The following is a 22,001-nucleotide window of genomic DNA, read 5'->3' on the forward strand; positions in this document are numbered from 1 at the left end:
CCAAGGTGAAAGAAATCTGTCCCTGACAGACAAGGTTACAGAATCCATTAGGGACACTATCCAGTAAAGCCAGGCCACTTCCTTTCAAAGACTTGAAGGCACCAGCCTCATGTGCCCTTCGGTCTTACCTCAGGAAAGCGTGTGGTCGCCTCTCTGCCCCTTTCAGACAGCAAATCCACACTGCTCATCTTCACACAAGTCGAGAAACCATGTGATTTGTTTGTTTTTTTTTGGCCAAACTTCCTGATCCCCAGGCTGCTCACCATGGCAGGAAATGGACAACTTTTGTTGTCCTTAGCTTGCAGGTACTCATGAACACATTCAGCCACAAGCTTTTCTTGCTTCCCATCCAGAGCTCCAACAGGGGATTGACCACCACACAGGGTCAATTATTCATTTGTTCTGTTGACAACACTTGGCTTCTGAGAGATATCATAAGATGAGAATGTAGCCATGAAATTGCTCTCCTAGTGACAGGAGTAACTCACTCCAAGTGCTCGGTCTTCAAACGTGAGGGCGTGAGCTCAGAACCAGCTGCCACATAAAAGCCTTGAAGGCCAGTGTGAGCATATCATCCTACCTCTATGGAGGTGGAAAAGAGAAGTCCCCTTTTCATCCTTGTACAGGTGGTCTAGAGTTACTGAAAGTCACAGGTTTAAGGAGCGTGTCTCAGGAAGCAAGGTAAGTGCTCCAGAAGACACATATGAACCCACACACACACACACAAGTTGGGAGACATGAAGAAAAGGGAATAGAAAGAAACATGGGTGAAGGCTTCATCTTTCATAAATGATTGTTCTTATGTGCGGGATCTATTTCTCAACCTGCGTTAACTGTGATTTTGTCCACAGCATTCTAGTGAAAAGCCTTTTCCACGATGTCATGGTCATATGGAACCCACTGCTGTTTTTCATTTGATTTTGGCACATCAGGACTATGTTCTACTCTTAAAGAACATATGCCAGGCTCTTTCCATTCCCAGCGCAGCCATGGCTCCTGGTCCCAAGAAACATCTGAAGCGTGTAGCAGCTCCAAAGCATTGGATGCTGGATAAACTAACCGGCGTGTTTGCGCCTCGTCCACCCACTGGCCCTCACAAGCTGAGGGAATGTCTGCCTCTGATCATTTTCCTGAGGAACAGGCTTAAGTATGCCCTGACTGGCGATGAAGTGAAGAAGATCTGCATGCAGCGCTTCATTAAGATTGATGGCAAAGTCAGGACCGATATAACCTACCCTGATAGGTTTATAGATGTCTTCAACATTGACAAGACTGGAGAGAACTTCCGTCTGATCTATGACACCAAGGGTCGCTTTGCCCTTCATCATATTACACCTGAGGAGGCCAAGTACAAGTTGTGCAAAGTGAGAAAGATCTTTGTGGGCACAAAAGGAATCCCACATCTGGTGACCCATGATGCTCGCACTATTCGCTACCCTGATCCCCTCATCAAGGTGAATGACACCATTCAGATTGATTTGGATACGGGTAAAATAACCGACTTCATCAAGTTTGACACTGGTAACCTATGTATGGTGACTGGGGGTGCTAACTTGGGAAGAATTGGTGTGATCACCAACAGAGAGAGACATCCCGGCTCTTTTGATGTGGTCCATGTGAAAGATGCCAATGGCAACAGATTTGCCACCCGGCTTTCCAACATTTTTGTTATTGGCAAGGGCAACAAACCATGGATTTCCCTTCCCCGAGGAAAAGGAATCCGCCTCACAGTTGCTGAAGAGAGAGACAAGAGGCTAGCGGCCACACAGAGCAGTGGGTGGACGGGTCTCTAAGAGACATGCTGGAGACGTATTTGTACTCTTGAGAGACATGCTGGAGACGTATTTGTACTCTTGAGAGACATGCTGGAGACGTATTTGTACTCTTGAGAGACATGCTGGAGACGTATTTGTACTCTTGAGAGACATGCTGGAGACGTATTTGTACTCTTGAGAGACATGCTGGAGACGTATTTGTACTCTTGAGAGACATGCTGGAGACGTATTTGTACTCTTGTTAAGACTTTCTAGGCAACGTGCTAGATTAAACAGCATGTATTTGTACTCTTGAGAGACATGCTGGAGACGTATTTGTACTCTTGAGAGACATGCTGGAGATGTATTTGTACTCTTGTTAACAAGCCTTTCTAGGCAACGTGCTAGATTAAACAGCATGTATTTGTACTCTTGAGAGACATGCTGGAGACGTATTTGTACTCTTGAGAGACACGCTGGAGACGTATTTGTACTCTTGAGAGACATGCTGGAGACGTATTTGTACTCTTGAGAGACACACTGGAGACGTATTTGTACTCTTGAGAGACATGCTGGAGACGTATTTGTACTCTTGAGAGACACGCTGGAGACGTATTTGTACTCTTGAGAGACACGCTGGAGACGTATTTGTACTCTTGAGAGACACGCTGGAGACGTATTTGTACTCTTGAGAGACACGCTGGAGATGTATTTGTACTCTTGAGAGACATGCTGGAGACGTATTTGTACTCTTGAGAGACATGCTGGAGACGTATTTGTACTCTTGTTAACAAGCCTTTCTAGGCAACGTGCTAGATTAAACAGCATGTATTTGTCCTCTTGAGAGACATGCTGGAGACGTATTTGTACTCTTGAGAGACATGCTGGAGACGTATTTGTACTCTTGAGAGACATGCTGGAGACGTATTTGTACTCTTGTTAACAAGCCTTTCTAGGCAACGTGCTAGATTAAACAGCATGTATTTGTACTCTTGAGAGACATGCTGGAGACGTATTTGTACTCTTGAGAGACATGCTGGAGACGTATTTGTACTCTTGTTAACAAGCCTTTCTAGGCAACGTGCTAGATTAAACAGCATGTATTTGTACTCTTGAGAGACACGCTGAAGACGTATTTGTACTCTTGAGAGACACGCTGGAGACGTATTTGTACTCTTGAGAGACACGCTGGAGACGTATTTGTACTCTTGAGAGACATGCTGGAGACGTATTTGTACTCTTGAGAGACATGCTGGAGACGTATTTGTACACTTGCTAACAAGCCTTTCTAGGCAACGTGCTAGATTAAACAGCATGTATTTGTACTCTTGAGAGACACGCTGGAGACGTATTTGTACTCTTGAGAGACACGCTGGAGACGTATTTGTACTCTTGAGAGACATGCTGGAGACGTATTTGTACTCTTGAGAGACATGCTGGAGACATATTTGTACTCTTGAGAGACATGCTGGAGACGTATTTGTACTCTTGAGAGACATGCTGGAGACGTATTTGTACTCTTGTTAACAAGCCTTTCTAGGCAACATGCTAGATTAAACAGCATGATGAAAACTAAAAAAAAAAAATATGCCAGGCCTGAAATAGAAATTTCTGTTTATTATTTCATTATTCAATAAAGAAATTCCTGTTTTTTACCTTATTAAATGTTGACTTGATTTTTATCCTGACCCGTGGGGCAATATTATTCAAGCCCTACATTGTATGGCAGCCAAACTTACAGGCCAGCTCATACCTGGCCACACGGAAGGTGGTCACATGACTTCCAGACAGGATGTCGCCATCCTAAAAAGATTAGGATATGCTAATATTGTTCTGATTCTTTCTTTGCCATTATGGAGATCACCTGGAAAGTGTTAATCCAGGCTACCTGACAGAGCAACCATACTTGTAGCAACTCGTGTGTCAAGATACCTATGTCTTATTGGTAGCTGTTTCTGACACCCACAGACATGTCAAGTCTACAGCATGGCCACAGGGACACCCGATGCCGGTTTTTTTGTTTTGTTTTTATTGTGGTTGTTGTTGTAGTGGTGGTGGTTGTTGTTGTTTTGGGAGAGACAATATTTCTCTGTACCTTTAGAAACTTGCTCTGTAGAGCAGGCTGGCCTGCCTCTGCCTCACGAGTACTGCATTAAAGGCATGTGGCGCCACCACCACTCAGCAAACTGATGTTCTGATTGCATTGACATGAGCAGTCCAGGAAAAAGCTAGGAAGGCCTTCTGGGCTCAGGGTCACATGGTCACAGGGCTCTCATTTGTGGGAACAAAACAAACACTTTCTGTGATGGGCAAACAAAAAGAAGACATCAAGGGATGTAGAGCTGCCAACTACAGAGGAAAACATTTATAGGTCAATTAAACTAAAAGAGGCAGAGAACGTGCCTCAATTCAGATGCCCCTGCTCAGCTGTCCAGCCATCAGCATAGGTCTTGCCTTAGGAAATTCAGAGACACAAATGACATCAGAACAACTGGGGAAAACATGAAAACCAAAGCTAAGGAAGCACACTCAGGAGGCAGAGGCAGGAGGATCTCTGTGAGTTCAAGATCAGCCATGTTCACAAAGGGAGTTCCAGGACATCAAAGCTGTTACATAGAGAAATCTTTTCTTGAAGAATCAGAACTCCCCCCTGCCCCCCGAAAAAGCAAAGGAAGCTTGAGTCTGTACACAGCTTGGTAGGCAAGCATGAGGCCTGACTTCCATGTCCCTCCGTGACAAACAGGAATGATGACATGTGCTTGGAATCCCACCACCGGCAAGGCAGCCATCTGCTGATTACTGGGTCTCACTGTCAAGTGACCCTGTATCAAAAAAACAAAACAAAACAAAAAAACCAGTGACTGTGTCTGAGCAACAAACACTGAGGTTCCCCTGTGGCTTCCACATGCACATACCCCAAATGAATGTATGTGTACACACAGACACAAGTGCATGCGTATATGTGTAAGAAGAAACACAGATACACACACATGGGGGGGGGAAGAGGAGAGAGAGGAGAGAGAATAATAGATCAATTAAACTTTTGTGGACTGATTGGTGTGTCTCAAAGTATTTTGATTTTTGATTCTTTGAGACAGGGCTAGCGGCTCATTCTACAGTTCAGTGAAGGCCCTATGTATCTCTAATGGTGACCTCAAACATCTGCTTGTTCTGCTCTACTGCCAAGTGTAGACATTACAGGTATTGGCCTCCCTCTTCATCTGTCCAGTGCTACAAATCTGTACCAGATACTGAAGCGTGCTGGAGCAACCTCTGTGACTAAGGTGATCCTGAAACCATTTTACAAATTTTATGGAGGGTTTGTAAACAGAGGTCTCTCTGGACTGAACCATCCAGCAGCGGCTTTGAAATAAATCCTCATTATATTGTTATATTGAGTACAGAATTTTGGCCTATAGTTCAGGCTTATTACTAAATATCTCTTACTTTTTTTTTTGTTTTTTTGAGACAGGGTTTTTCTGTGGTTTTGGAGCCTGTCCTGGAACTAGCTCTTGTAGACCAGGCTGGTCTCGAACTCACAGAGATCCGCCTGCCTCTGCCTCCCGAGTGCTGGGATTAAAGGCGTTTGCCACCACCGCCCGGCTCTCTCTTACATTTAAATTAATCTGTTTCTATTAATCTATGTATTGCCATGTGGCTGTGGCTTTACCAGTTCCCTGTTGTCTTGTTTCTCAGGCAGCTGGCTCCTGTCTTTGGACTCTGCCCTTTTTTCTCCCTGTACCTCTGTTTGGCTTTCCCAAATCTGTACCCTTATTCCGCCTTGCTGTAGGCCAAATCAGCTTTATTACCAACAAATGAAAAGAATACATATTCACAGTGTACAGAAGGGTTATTCCATGGAAAGACCTGGCGTCAGGAAATGGAAGAAGAAGGATCTCTGGACTCAGAATTAGTGTGGATTCTCTGAACTCATGTTGTATAGCTTGGGTCCCTCTTAGCAGATATTCACACCGAGAAAGGTGTCAGAAACTAAAGAACTGGTATCACAGGATGAGAAGTGTCAGTGGATACCATAGTCACTTCCCAAAGCTCAGAGAGACTAGGGACAGAGCCCCTGAAAGCCTCAGAAGAGACAGTCCCTGGTAGAAATGAGAAGGCTAGGAGATGGGCTGACTCTACACAGCTAAACCTCTAGGACCTGATGACAATTCTGACCAACAGGCAGAAAACTTCTTAGTGTTCTTCATCTTGGGTCACCATCTTTTGTCAGGGCACAGGCAAAAGTCACATCAACACAGATGAACAGACACCACATAACCTTTGTCCTGGGGAATGGGATATTGGCTTTCACATTCTGAGGAACATCCGGCTCGTGAGAGCTACACAGAGTGACACTCATGGTGAACATGGGGACTAAGAAACCAGAACTAGGGATTGTGTTGGGGGGATTCCTTGGTTGGCAGAGTACTTGTCAGACAACAGTGGGGACCTACATTTGTGTCCCAGCACCCACATATAATGTCAGTGACACTAGCACACAGTGGTAATCCTTACTCTTGAGAGTACCCAAACCACACAAAGACACAACTAAGAAAGATAATTACAGACCAATCTTCCTCATGAGCATTAATTCAAAAATACTCAATCAAGTACTGGTAAACCAAATCCAAGAACACATCAGAAAAACCATCCACCATGACCAAGTAGGCTTCATCCCATAGATGCAGGCAGGGATGGTTCAACATACAAAAATGTGTCAATGTAATCCACCATGAAAACAAACTGAAAGAAAAAAAACACATGATTATCTCATTAGATGCTGAAAAAGCCTCCAACAAAATACAACATCCCTTCATGATGAAGGTCTTGGAGAGAGCAGGGATACAAGGAACATACCTAAACATAATAAAGACAATATACAGCAAGCCAACACTCAACCTCAAACTAAATGGAGAGAAACTCCCAGTGATTCCCCTGAAATCAGGAACAAGACAAGGCTGTCTACTCTCTCCATATCTATTCAATATAGTTCTTGAGGTCCTAGCTATAGCAATAAGACAACAAAAGGAGATCAAGGGGATACAAATCAGAAGTCAAACTCTCACTATATGTTGATGATATGGTAGTTTACATAAGCGGCCCCAAAAATTCTACCAAGGAACTTCTAAAACTCATAAACACTTCAGTAATGTAACAGGATTACAACTCAAAAAATCCGTAGCCCTCCTGTACATAGATGTTAAATGGGCTAAGAAAGAAATCAGAGAAACATCACCCTTCACAATAGCCACAAATAACAAAATACCTTGGAGTAATTCTAAGCAAACAAGTGCAAGACCTGTATGACAGGAACTTTAAATCTTTGAAGAAAGCAATTGAAGACACCAGAAAGTGGAAAGATCTCCCATGCTCTTGGGTAGGTAGAATTAACATAATAAAAACGGCAATCTTTCCAAAATCAAATGCAATGCCCACCAAAATCCCAGCAAAATTCTTCACAGACCTTGAAAGAACAATACTCAATTTCATATGGAAAAGCAGAAAACCCAGGATAGTAAAAACAATCCTGTACAATAACGAAGCTTCTAGACGCATCACAATCCCTGACTTCAAACTCTACTATATATCTATAGTACTGAAAACAGCCTGCTACTGGCATAAAAACAGACAAGAGGACCAATGGAACCGAATTGAAGACCCAGATATCAATCCACACACCTATGAACACCTGATTTTAGAAAAAGAAGCAAAAAATATCAAATGGAAAAAGGAAAGTATATTCAACAAATGGTGTTGGCATAATTGAATATCAACATGTAAAAGAATGCAAATAGATCCATAGCTATCACTATGCACAAAACTCAATTCCAAATGGATCAAAGACCTCAACATAAAACCAAGCACACTGACCCTCATAGAAAAGAAAGTGGGAAGTACACGGAATGCAATGGCTCAAGAGATCACTCTCTAAATACAACCCCAGTAGCACAGACACTCAGCGAAACAATAAGTGGAACCTCCGGAAACTGAGAAACTTCTGTAAAGCAAAGGACACAGTCAACAAGACAAAATAGCAGCCTACTGAATAGGAAAAGATCTTCACTAACCCCACATCGGACAGAGGGTTGATCTCCAAAATATACAAAGAACTCAAGAAATTGGTCATCAAAAGAACAAATAATCCAATAAAAAAATGGAGTACAGACCTAGACAAAGAACTCTCAACAGAGAAATAAAATGACTGAAAGACACTTAAGGAAATGGTCAACATCCTTAGCCATCAGAGAAATGCAAATCAAAACAACTCTGAGATTACAATTTACATCCGTAAGAATGGCCAGGATCAAAACCACTGAGAACTTATGCTGGAGAGGATGTGGGGTAAAGGGAACACTCCTTCATTGCTGGTGGGAGTGCAAACTGGTAAAGTCTCTTTGAATATCAGTATGGCGATTTCTCAGAAAAATCAGGAAACAATCTACATCAAGACCCAGCAATACCACTTTTGGGTATATACCCAAAGGATGCTCAATCATACCACAAGGACATGTGCTCAACATGTTCAGAGCAGCACTGTTTGTCATAGCCAGAACCTGGAAACAATCTAAATAGCTCTTGACTGAAGAATGGATAAGGAAAATGTGGTACATTTATGTAATGGAGCACTACACAGCAGAAAAAAATCATGACATCTCTAAATTTGCAGGCAAATTGATGGAGCTAGAAAACATCATACTGAGTGAGGTAACCCAGACCCAGAAAGAGAAATATCATATGTACTCACTCCTAAATGGCTTTTAGACATAAAGCAAAGAAAACCAGCCTACAATTCACAATCTTGGAGAACCTAGACAACCTTGAAGACCCTAAGAGAGACATACATGGATCTAATCTACATGGGAAGTAAAAAAGACAAGATCTCCTAAGTAAATTGGGAGCATGGGGACTATGGGAGAGGGTAGAAAGGAAGGGGAAAGGAAGGGGAGCAGAAAAAAATACATCGCTCAATAAAAACAATTTAAAAAAAAGAAAAAAGAAAAGGCAGACAGGTTTGCCTTGCTAACAGGCTTCACAGTAAAGCCTAAACAGGCTGCAGGTGCAGCTTTCCATTAAAGAAACATACTCTGCTCTGACTGTTCCCATAATAACTATTCGTGTCTCTGCTAAATGATTAGAGGGAAAGAGTGTGTTCTAAGATATGGGAAGGTCTGAAGACATAAAAACTTAACTTAAAATTTGTAACTTCAAATTGGAGCTGTTCTGGGAAACAGCACATAGTTCACCATCATCTTAATGAAGTGCAGCCAGGTGGGAAGTCACTGTTTTGACTAGGGATGGAAGAGAGGAATGTCATGTAACTTTACCAGCATTTTGACCACCTAGGAGGAGCGAGCCTACCTAGGAGGTAACAATAGATTTCCAGGATTTTTTGGATTAGGATGGATTTTTGTATAATTCCTGTCTGTCCTGGAAACATGGTTTATGAAGAGAAAGGGTAATCCACTTGGTATAGGTTTTAGAGACAATGAACTGTTTACACTGTTGAAAATTGGTTTTGCCTTCTACAAATTGGTTGTGCCTTGTTATCATTCTTGTAATAAAAAGGTACTTTAGTTGCATATTAGCAGAACACACAGTTGAGAGATCTTAAACTTCTTAACAAGAAATTTTAAAGTTTTATAGAAAGTTTAAATAAACTGGATATTTTTAAGAAACAGTTTCTCAATTGTTTTTATTGAGCTATATATTTTTCTCCACTCCTCTCCTGCCTCTCTCCTCCCCTTCTACCCTCTCCCATGGTCCCCCCCAAAAACAGTTTTTTTAAAGCTTAAATTTTTAAAGCTATAGGACATTTTAAAATTTTTAAGATCTTTTATTATGATACCTTTGCTAATATATGATCTTAATAAATAGATAAATAAAAACTAAAACTTAGGACCACAGCTAAACCCAGAGACTGTGTTCCTAGCTTATGATGCAGTAAGATGTTGACCTATGCAGTCTGGCAAACGGTCTCTCCTTAACTAAGGTCTATTCAGCTAACAGAGATTGATTTAGGAATATAGTCTAACATCCTTGCTTTTACTAACATTGTTAAGCTGTAGCTAATTTGATAAACTAAGTCATAGAGAAAACTATTGTGTTCTATAACGGTGTACTATAAAAGGATCAGGAAATTTCACAGTCTCTTTGTAGACAGTGTTTATGAGTTAAAAGACTTATCTTGAGCCGATGGTGGTGGTGGTGGTGGCACGCGCCTTTAATCCCAGCACTCGGGAGGCAGAGGCGGGCGGATCTCTGTGAGTTCAAGGCCAGCCTGGTCTACAAGAGCTAGTTCCAGGACAGGCTCCAAAGCTACAGAGAAACCTGTCTTGAAAAACAAAACAACAACAACAACAACAAAAAAGACTTATCTTGATATTAAAGGACCTTCACTTTAGAAACTGCTATTTATTTTGGGCTGAAGAGATTGCTCAGCAGTTAAGAGTATTGACTGCTCTTCCGAGGACCTGGGTTCAATTCCCAACACCCACGAGGCAGCTCACAACTGTCTGGAAATTCAGTTCCAGGAGATCTGACACCTTCACACTCACATAAAGTTAAAATTAAACCATAATAAAAAGAAACTGGGCCGGGCTTTGGTGGCGCACGCCTTTAATCCCAGCACTCAGGAGGCAGAGGCAGGCGGATCTCTGTGAGTTCGAGACCAGCCTGGTCTACAGAGCTAGTTCCAGGACAGGCTCCAAAGCCACAGAGAAACCCTGTCTCGAAAAAAAAAAAAAAAAAAAAAAAAAAAGAAAAGAAACTGCTATTTTTTTACAGCTAAACCTAGCTGGGATAAGGCCTTAAAATCTCAGTCTTATAAGACATACAAGTTAATAGCCATATACTTCCGAAAGGATCAAATTTTTTGATATGTTCAGCTTTGTATGTTTTCAAAGTTAAGCCTAAAACAAATAACTAGAAACCAAGTTTCTCTAGTTTAGATAAACCTAACAGATAATGGTCCTCAAACACTTCAGAGATCTGAGAGTATGGCATTTAAAATGTTTGACAAAAGCTTTTTATGGTAGAGAGACACGCTAGCTCTCAACAGCTTCCCTATCTCCTCCAAAGAAGATGTTGGGTGCAGAAGTCCCTCCATGTCCATGTCCATGTGGCCATGGGGCAGAAACAGCTGCCAAGACACTGTCCAGACTGTGGACAAACAGGACACTGGGGAGTCGATTCCCCTGCTTTGCCTAGACAAGGTAGGCCAGTCCTTCCCAAGTTCCTACTGCACAGGAAAGTCTGTCAGATCTTCTGGGCCTGGCAGCCATAGACTGATGCTGCCCTGGGACCTCTTTCACCAATGACCATGGGGAAATTGGGGTAGCTGTCTAGGTAGCCAGACAGTTCCTGTCTTTTTTGTTTGTTTGTTTGTTTGTTTTGTTTTTTGAGACAGGGTTTCTCTGTAGCTTTGGAGCTTGTCCTGGAACTAGCCCTATAGACCAGGCTGGCCTTGAACTCACAAAGAACCACCTGCCTCGGAGTGCTGGGATTAAAGGTGTGCACCACCTTTGCCCAGCCCCTGTCATTTTTAATAGATTCGGAAACTGCTTGGTCCGGGCTTCTGCTTACTCAGGTAACATGTATCCTTCTCTGGCTAGAGGGATGGCTCAGAGGTTAAGAGCACCGCCTGTTCTTGCAGAGGTTCTGAGTTCAATTTCCAGCAACCACATTGAGCCTCATAAGCATCTGTAATGGGATCTGGCGCCTCTTCTGCCCTACAGGCATGCATGCAGACAGAACACTGTATACATAATAAATAAATAAATCTTTTAAAAAATGTATCCTTCTCAGATTTGATGGTGTTTGACAACTAGGCTAGCCTTTTGCTCTGAAACCAAGGTGTAACTCTGTTCAGCCGTTTCACAGACACCTGCACGTTCCTAGGGAGAGATTGCTGCCCTATATCAATGAATCTGGCCTACGGGAAACTGATATTGAGTCATTCCACAAATTATCTGAAGAACTTTGCCGCTATAGTCAGGACACATCTCCATTCCATTCTTTCTGGCAGTCTTCACTCTGCCCATGGCCACTTTCATTCAAAGGGCTGGTGGTAATAACTACAGCCCTGTGTCTACTCCATAGAGAAGTCTCCAGGATGGCAGACCTCCTGCTGAGCACAAGACCACTGGCTGTCCTCCTTGCCATCCCATGCCAACAGGTGTAGCACGAATAATAAAAAACCAGAGACAGAAATTGGGGTTCAGCCTGAAAACCAGAAAAGCAAAGCAACCAAGCCACTAGACAAGTTTTACCTCTACCGAGGCTGGGCGACCACAGACTAAGCCGACTGAGCAGACTAAGCATGCAGCCTCTGTCTTCCCATTGTATATTCCCTCTAGTGCTGGGGTTAAAGGTGTGTGACTCCCTAGTACTGGGATTAAAAGTATGAGGTATGGATCATACCACCTGGATTTGTTTCTGCATTAATCTTGTGTAACCCAGGGTAGCCTTGAACTCACAGAAGTTCACCTGCCTCTGTCTCCCAGCTCCTGGGATTAAAGCTGTGTGCCACCACTTCCTGACCTCTAGTGGCTTAGTTTTGCCCTTATGATCTTTAGGCAAGCTTTATTTACTAAAACATAAATAAAATATCATTATAAACAGGAAGTAGCCAGATTAGAACTGGTGCCAACATATCCCAAAAGCTCTGGGTGTTCCGTTGGAACCTTCAGCTTACTCCTGCATGATCTGAGAAGCCCATTCCTGTCTCTCCAAACAAAGGGAAGGCACCAGAAAGCCCAGTTCTGAATTCTGGGCAGCTGCAACAGCTTCCTCCCCTGAACCTGCTAGCCTCCCACCTAAAGCACTCAGCTTTTGACCATACTTGGGCACAAACTCAGCTTGTGGCAGACATGTCATCACCCCTGGCCTGCAACTTCTGTAATCTACCTGCTTCAGTTTGGGCGTGCTTCTCTAGCCTTGATCTCTGGGACTGGAGAATCTGCCCAGGAGCTGCTTTGCTCAAACAAACCTGTTGACATACTTTTTTTAGTTCGATTTGATCTGGCTTAGTGCATCGGTGGAGAAACCTATTACTGGGGGAACAGAAATCCTATTAAAGTATACTTGCATAGTGTACACCATACCTTGGCTTTGACTCCCAGCACCTCAAAAACTACATTGTAGTGGTACAAACCTATACACCCACCATTCAGGGGGTAGATGCAAAAGGATCTATTCAAGATCATAGTAAATTTTTATGTCACCCTGGGATACATGAGACCCTTTTTCAAAATAAATAAACATACTGACACAATGATTTTTGTTTCCTTTCCCCTTCATTCTTTTCTTCCTCTTCTTCCTTCCTTCCTTCTTTTCTTTCTCTCTCTCTCTCTTTATTTCTTTCTCAAGAATGTGGTGGAGCACGCCTTTAATCCCAGAACTTGGGAGGCAGATGGATCTCTGTGAGTTTGAGGTCAGCCTGGTCTACAGTGAGTTACAACCAAGAGTACACAGAGAAAATCTGTCTCAAAAACAAAAAAACAAAAGAAGGAGGAGTAGGAGAAGAAGGAGTGAAGAACAGGGACACATGCATGCTGACTGTTTTATGTCAACTTCACTGACATAGGCAACAATCACCTGAAGGGAGGGAACCTCAATTGAGAAAATGGCTCCATGAGATGAGGAAAGGGTCACTTCCTAGACTGGACCTCCAGGAAGGACCACCGTGGTCTGTGCTGCCACCAGAAGCCAGGTTGGTGTTTGTGGGTCTTGCTGCTGCCGCAGGCTATGATGAAGTTTGAGATCCATGTGGCTGTAAGTGGTCTGTGCCACTGACTGGTGACTTGGTGATGTCCTTGAGATTTCCTCCCCGAGGTGAGAGTGGAGCGTATGACTGTAAGCAGACCATAAGGAGGCCTGAGGTCTGTGTGGGCCTCTGCAGCCACTGAGGGCCACAAGTGGGTCAGTAGACCTGATACAGACAGAGGTTATGTTGGTATCTATGGCCTGTGTCACCATTAAAGATCATTAGGGGATGTCTGTGGTCTGTGGTGCTGCCCAAAGTCATGTTGATGCCATGTTGATGTTGGAGGGTGTAACATGAGGGCCGGCTTGTTGGGGTTTCTGTCCTGCCTGATACCCCACAGCCAGAAAGCCCCCAAAGAAAATCACACAGAGATCTCCATAAGTTATAAAACTGATTGGCCCATTAGCTCAGGCTAATTATTAGCTCTTATAGGATGAGCAGCAGGCTATATCCCGCCACCCAGCTAGCTTAGCCCTGAAATAATTACACAGAAATGGTATTCATTTAAACACTGCCTGGCCCATTAGTTCTAACCTTTTATTGGCTAACTCTTACATATTCGTTTAACCCATCTCCATTAATGTGTATTGCCACTTGACTGTGGCTTACCCATGTGAGTCTAACCAGCGTCCATCTCGGGCAGGAGAAGCATGGCATCTGCCACACTTCCCTTCTTCCCAGAATTCTGTTCTGTCTGCTCCGCCCACCTAAGGGCTACCCTATCAAAAGGCCAAGGCAGTTTTTTTTTTTCAACTAATGAAAGCAACACATAGAAAGAAGAACCTCCTATACCAGGAGGGCTCTGTTGAGCTGACCCCATGTATCATGGGTGCTGGAGAACTGTCCCTGTCCCTTGATGGCTGCCACACTAGCAGCATGGCCTGGCTACTACCCAGGCCCACCCCATATCTCCCGCATCTGTGACTTTCTGGAGCACCTGAAGGGAGTCATCCTGTGGAAGCACAGCTGCAGGATCTGCAGGACTCAGGGCGGCAGTGGGATGTCCAGGAGGAATCTAGGCAAGGGGGCAGTTTTGATGGTGTAGCAGAAGCCAGAGACTTGAACCAGACCAACAGCTCATTGCAATGAACCTTTGCAAGGAAAGCTGTTTGTACAAAAGGGTACCGTGTGTGACTCGCTGCAGCTTCCAGTGCCACTGCCACAAATGAGTATGTGACAGAGACGTGGGAAAGACAGAGGAGCAAAATGATTCATGAAAGGCAGAACTGGAGAGAAGCCGCAGCTGAGAGAGAAGCAGGCTGTTGCCCAGAGGGATTGGCAAGATTTTTATTATTGTTGTTAATTTTTATTTATACTTTTTTCTGGGGATGTTACAAGGGTGGAAGCAGATATGGAAGGACTGGGAAATGAGTGGGATTTGGGTACGTGATGTGAAATTCCCAAAAGAACCGACAAAAAATATTATGTTATAAAAAAGGAAAAGAAAGAAAACGCCTCCATAAGATCCGACTGTATGCAAGCCTGTAGGGCATTTTTTAAATTAATGATTTATGTGGGTGGTCCCAGCCTATTGTGGGTGGGGCCATCCCTGAACTGGTGGTCCTGGGTTCTATAAGAAAGTAGGCTGAGCAAGCCATGAAGAGCAAATCAGTAAGCAACACTCTTCCATGGCCTTTGCATCAGCTCCTGCCTCCAGATTCCTGCCCTGCTTGAGTTCCTGCCCTGACTTCCTTCAGTGATGAACATCAAGCTGAAGAGTAAGCCAAATAAATTCTTTCCTCCCCGACTTGTTTTGGCCATGCTGTTTCATCCCAGGACAGCAACCCTAACTAAGAGAGCATGCTTTGGCTCAGTTCTTTGTCCTTTTCTAAATCCAAAACCACAGCCAGGGAATGGTGACATCCACAGAGGGGATCTTTCCATCTCAAGGAAACCATGATGACCCCTATAGGTATGCCAGAGGCCCTTCTCCCAGGTGATTCTAGAGTCTGTCAGCTGACAAGTGAGACACCACCAAACCACTTCATCTCACAGTTTACTCTCTTGGCTTTAACAGAAAACCGCAAGTAATGGATTTGTATTTTTTTTCTATAGGATTTCATGTCTTCCCCCCAGAAATTGTAATTCCTATCAATAACATCATTTTCTTCTTTATAAAACTGAAAAATTGGAGACCAATAGAAAAAAAACATAAATTTTAAAATTTAGTGTTAGCATATACTTCAGTTAAAAAAGAAAACAGTTCAGTGGAAATAGGAGGGGGACAGGAAGATGTAACAAGAATTAAAATACATTATCTGCATTTATGAAATTGTCAAGAGTTAATTAAAAGAAATTCCAGATGACTCTTTGTAGCTAATGGAAACATAAAGAGAAATGCCATCAGCAGAGGTAGAAACATGCATGCATACAGCATATAAATAAACCTTTGTGATACTCCATTCTGGGCTATTGTGGAACTCTTTCATACGTCAACAGCCATTTGAGAGCAAAGCTTTGTCCTTTGGTGTTATGTGATAGATATTATACGACATCAGAAATTTTTCCTGTGTATTCAGACAGTAACTGAGTAAAATAATAAAATAATATAAACATACAATTAGAATTGTAAACTCGACGGTGGTGACGCATGCCTTTAATCCCAGCACTTGGCAGGCAGATTCTGAGTTTAATGCCAGCCTGATCTATAAGGAGAGTTCTAAGACAGCCAGGGCTACACAGAGAAACCCTTTCTCAAAAAGAAAAAAGACACCCTGATGGTTTGGTAATGCATCCTATCCCATTCTCCTCTAAAGTAAAATATTAACAAGTATGAGAAGTCATTTATTTGGTAACTTTTGTTCAAGATCAGCCTCAGACTCTGCGTGTAGCAGAGTATTTTATGTGTAGCTTGAGTTTTGCCACCTAGGGTATCAGAACAACGTGCACTAAAGACGCAGACAATAGAGGCAGCAACTTCTGTGCTTCTTTAGTGGCATCTGGAATGCTGTCCAGCCTTTATTCCCTGGCAGGTGTGTGCGGGTGACGAGCACAGCGCACAGCCGCCTGGATTCACACTAGCGCACCAGTCCAGATGTGAATCAGTGAAGACGTCAAATACTGCCCAATCTTGTAATTAAGATGGTGTTGACCTCAGCCTCTGAGATGCTTTCTAGGTCCTTCAGAAGCTGAAGGACCACACGTGAGAACTGACTCCTGGGACGTGAGCTCTCGGAGAACGGTGCTGCTTTCGCTTCGTCCATCTATGAACGCCACTGTTGTTCCTCTCACAAACGATCTGCGCTAGGTAGATCCAGGGCCATGGCGACTCAATCTCATCCCGTGGGCTTTTAGAAGAGAGCAAATAAGGCCTGGGACAGCACTGTACAGTAGCAAGGATGGGACCAGAGACTAGGAACACCCCAGGAGAGAAGAATGCTGCTGGGACTCTTGCCAGGATCCAGCCCAAGCCACTGGCATTTTTTATGGAAGTGTTCTGCATACAGGAGGCTGTTTACCACCACCCCTGTGCTCCAAAACGAAGGCCCTGCCATTTGACAACTGAAAATGTCTTGCATATCTTTCAGTGTCCACCAGAGGGCGCGTATTACCGCATCTCACACGTTTGCTAACAAGCACCTTCAGAGAAGTAGTGGAATTCAATACAGAGATCAGGATTGTGGAGTTTATGGTTAGACTCCCCTATCGAATATAGGCTAATAGAACCGGCTGGCTCTGGATAAGGGTGATAAGCCGAGAACAGATAACTGCATTTCTCAGTGAAATGCTACATTTGGAGTTTCTAATCACATGAATACTCTGTGACTCATTTGTACCCCACAAAAGAGGTGACTGCTTAAGCCGTCACTGTAGAACATTGCAGCAAGTGCACATTAGAATTTGCAACTGTGCTCTGAACACGTTACTAGCAAGTAGCCTGGCTCTTCTATGAGGGATCAGCCTTAAGGTATGTTACTTATGTGTGATTCCTACCTGGCAGCTGCTGTTTGTATTTCTAAGGGTTTCCTCTATCTATATAGATTTGACATTTGCAAAGTCAATCTTGTAGTGTACTTGCTATTTCTTGTTTTTTTCATTAATAGAGGCAGGTGGATCTCTATTAGTTCAAGGCCATCCTGGTCTACAGAGTTCCAGGACAACCAAGGCTACACAAAGAAGCCCTGTCTCAAAAAACCAAAGCCAAAACAAAACCAGTATGTAATTATTTAAAAAAAAAAATTTAACTTTGTAAACTTATACACAGTCTAGCTATAACATAATTTCTTAGTTTTTTTCTTACACATTGAGACTGTTTCCAATGTTTTGTTTTGATTCTTAAAGGATTTATTTCATCATCTTCATAATGGCCACCACCACCACCACCACCACCAGAATTGAGACAGAAGCTGACTCTATAACTGACAGCCCTAGAGCTGCTAGGTCAACCAAGCTTGCCTCATGAGCACATAGTTCTGTCTGCTCCTGACCCCTGAGTTCCGAGATCAAAGGTATGTGTCACCATGCCTGGCTCAGTTTATTTTATTTTCAATTATGTGTCTGTGTCTGTGTGTAGGTATGTGTTTATGAGTGCAGGAGCCCAAGGAGGCCAGAAGAGGGCATTAGATCCCCTGGAGCTGGAGTGACAGGTTGTTGTGAGCCACCTTTTGTGCATGCTAAGATCTTGGGTCCTCTGCAAGAACAGAATGCACTCGAATTCTCTTACCTGCAGAGTCACTTATTCAGTCCCTTGTTTTTGTTTTAAAAAAAACATTTATTTGCCTTTTGGGGACAGGGTTTTACTAGGTAGTTCTTCCATAATTTCTTGGGTCAAAAGTCAATCTTTTTAATCATGACTTGTAATAGTATCACTCTCAGGTAAGAGGAAACAATTAGGGGCTTGTTTTCACACCTTAAAATTTTTAGTATGTACATCTACGAATACATATCTATATAACTATTTAGAAAGTGTTTGCATGTTCTACGTTGTGGCATATGCCTGTAACTCCAGGATTCAATAGGCGGAATCTGAACTCGGTGTGTTCACAGCCAGCTTGGCCTGTGTCTATATAGTGATTTACAGGCCATCCACGTCTACGAATGAGATTGTCTCAAAACAAAACAAAAAACTATGGTACAAATGGGAGGCATATCAAAAAATTTTAAGCAAAGGAATGATAAGGTTTCCTACAGAATGCTCACACTGGCTTCTTTATTCTAAGATATAAAGAGGGAATCAAGAATCTATTTCAGTATCTAAGCTAGAGATAAATAGTGGCTCGAGGCAGGGGATTGCAGTGGAAGAAGTGGAAGCAGGGGCAGGAGGGAAATGAAGGTCAGATTCCTGCTCTATTTTCATAGGAAGACAATTGACTATGGAGTATGAGAGAAGGAGAAGACTGAAGATTAATTCCAAGTTGTGGAGACCTTCACAGTTGGAAAGTTAATGTTGACATTAGTAACAGGAAAGGGGCTGGATGTGGGACAGGCTTAGAACCAGGAGTGGGGATTGGGTCTGTAGAAGGCAACACTGCTAAGTATCCACTGAATGTGATTCCAGAGGTCTAGAGTACAGCAAAAATTTATTTGGGGTTATTAGCATATAAGTGGTCTTTACATCCAGGAGACTGTCTTACATTCCAACATGATGAACACTATGCACCAGGCATGTTCTGTGTGTTCTGTGTTACTTGTAGATTGACTCATTTAACCCTCAAAATATTTTGTCAAAGCAGGGCAATTTTGTTTTTGTTTTGTTTTTCAAGTCAGGACTTCTCTGTGTAGTCCTGGCTGTCTTAGAACTCATTTTGTAGACCAGACTGGCCTTGAACTCAGAGAGCCGCCTGCCTCTGACTCCTGAGTGCTAGGATTAAAGGCGTGCATCACCACTGTCCAGCCCTGGTAGTGTATAACTTTAATCCCAGCACTTGAGAGGCAGAGGTAGATAGATATCTATGAATTCAAGGTCAGCCAAGTCTATGTAAAGAGTTCCAGGTAGGCAGAACTCAAATAACCCTATCTCAAGAAAGAAATAAAGAAAGAAAGAAAGAAAGAAAGAAAGAAAGAAAGAAAGAAAGAAAGAAAGAAAGAAAGAAAGAATCAAAACTGTTTCAAAGGTACACCTCTTTTCCAACTAACAACATATTCTAGGAATATCAGGGAGATTGAAAAATATTTTCGTTCAAACCAAGAGAGCAGGGGAGTTCATTTCTAGTTACATATCCTCTTCTTCCTTTTCTTCTCTTTTTGGTGGCACTGGCTGCTCAGTCCTAGGCTTTACATGTGCTGGGCCAACACTCTGCCACTGAGATTCTTCCAGCATTGTTATTTGCTTTTGTGTGAGCCCTCCTGAAGAACAGGCACTGGGCCAGCACTAGGCTCAGCGGTAAAGCATGTGTGCAAGCCCAGCAACCTGAACTTGATCCTGTAGAAGGAGCTGTGGGCTGCGTTCCTGCTGCCCAGTTCCTGGCCACCTAGCTAGCTTATGCCCCAAAATAACAACACACAAATTGTGTTCATTTAAACACTGCTTGGCCCATTAGCTCTAGCCTCTTGCTGGCTAACTCTCATATCTTGCTTTAGCCCATATCTAATAATCTGTGTAGCACCACGAGGTGTTGTCTTACCAGGAAGATTCTAGTGTACGTCTATCTTGGGCTGGAGCTTCATCGTGTCTGGCCTGGAGAGGAGAGGCATGGTGTCTGGCTCACTTCCCTTCTTCCCAGCATTCTGTTCTGTCTACTCCATCCACCTATGTTCTGACCTATCAGACCAAACAGTTTCTTTATTAATTAACCAATGAAAGCAACAGATAGACATATGACCTTCCCACATCATGATCCCAGTGACCTACATGCTTGAAGTACATACCTGACCTCCACAGGTACCCTGGGACACATGTGTGTGCACGTATGCATAATAATAAAAATTAAAAATGTTATTTAGGAAAAGGAAGTTGTTACCACACTAAATGAAGAACTCAGTGGGATTGGTCCTAGGCCTGTGTACTACCCTTTACAGACATGCACGTGAGACAGTGAAGGACGGAAGGACCACGTGAACTACTCCTGAACGTGTCCAGAAAGAGAATTCAAACTGTCCTACTGGCACCAAGGGGTCTCAACAATAAGCTTGGGACAAAGATTCATATAAGCAGATACAGAGCGCCTTTCAGCCTCCTCTCTACTGTGGGGCGAAGATGATCCGAAAGAAGAGGGAGGAAGGAAGGAAGAATTGTCAAAACGCTTTTCCACGCTGATCAAGCTTTGAAGGAAGGAGCTGGAAACAGCATCACCCTTATCAACGGCGCTCCTTCCAGAGTTTCACAAGAGTTCTGGCAACTCCAGTCAATCATGGTTTCTTAAATAATCCCACCAGGGAAGGAAAAACAGGTGGGCATCTACATAAGCGAGGTGTGACTACGTAGGCTCTCCTCTACGGCACACAGGAGCCAGTCCCAGCTGCTTGCGCCACCTCAGGACCAGAGAGCAGCAAGGCCCTCAAGTGCTCAAGTGACAGCACAGGAAAGAGAATCCAGAAAATATCCCGTTAAGGTCACTTTCATAGCATGAAAAAAAATTTTTCTTTTGGGGGAAGATGAAGTAATGCTAAAACAAAACAAACAAACACTTAAAAGAAAGGAAAGACAGCCGTAACTAACCAAAAGCCCCTTTTAGCCTGTTTTTTTGTTTTGTTGTTTTTGAAGACAAGGTTACTCTATGTCGTCCTGGCTGGAACTTGGTATGTAAGTCAGGCTGGCCTGGAACCCACAGAGATTCTCCTGTCTCTGCCTCCCAAGTTCTAGGATTAAAGACATCGCGCTGGGTGGTGGTGTCACACATGTCTATGAGGCCAGCCTGGTCTACAAAGGGAGTTCAGGACAGCCAGAATTGTTACACAGAGAAATGCTTTCTCAAAAAATCAAAAAAAAAAAAAAAAGATGTGGAGGGGAGGCCACCATCCCTGCCCCTGGCTTCTCTTTAGCTATTCTTTTCTCGATAACCTTCTTTAAGTGGAAGAGGATCAAGAGAAATGGTCAGGAGGAAATTTAAATGCAAGAAATGTGAGAAATAGAAGATTTGTACTAAAAATAAAAATGGAGACATAAGAACAGCTTTGCTATTTTAATGAGTTTGATTCTGGACAGAGATAAATGGCACCTTAAAAATACTTAAAAGCTTGAGTAGCAGTCATAAAATAGTAATAATAATTTCAGGAAACATTTGTCTTTATTTCGGTTTTTCAAGACAGGGTTTCTCTGTGTAACAGGTCTGGCTGTCCTGGAACTCACTCTGTAGATCAGGCTGGCCTTGAACACACAGAGATCCAGCTGTGTGATCCACCTCCCTGAGCAATGGTATTAAAGACGTGAGCCACTACCACCCAGCTTCAGGAAACATTTTATGGGCAAAATGTCAGGCTGAATTGATCAAGAATTACTGCTGTCAAAGTAACCTTATATATATTTAAAAAAATTAATAAACTCAACACCTAAAAACCCAGCACTCAGCCTGGCTAAACTCCATGTCTTTTTCACTAGCATTATA

The 22,001-nt window shown here is 43.0% G+C and overlaps 1 protein-coding gene across 1 annotated transcript; it reads left to right on the top strand.

Annotated features, from left to right (window-relative positions):
• Positions 1–961: 961 nt before the first annotated feature.
• LOC142852890 (small ribosomal subunit protein eS4, X isoform-like) lies at positions 962–1,804 on the top strand. The gene has a single exon (XM_075977881.1). The coding sequence runs from the start codon at positions 990–992 to the stop codon at positions 1,791–1,793; it is 804 nt and encodes a 267-aa protein (XP_075833996.1). The 5' UTR covers positions 962–989; the 3' UTR covers positions 1,794–1,804.
• Positions 1,805–22,001: the final 20,197 nt, after the last annotated feature.

The sequence above is a fragment of the Microtus pennsylvanicus genome, chromosome 6 (genome assembly GCF_037038515.1).
Source record: "Microtus pennsylvanicus isolate mMicPen1 chromosome 6, mMicPen1.hap1, whole genome shotgun sequence".
NCBI lineage: Eukaryota > Metazoa > Chordata > Mammalia > Rodentia > Cricetidae > Microtus > Microtus pennsylvanicus.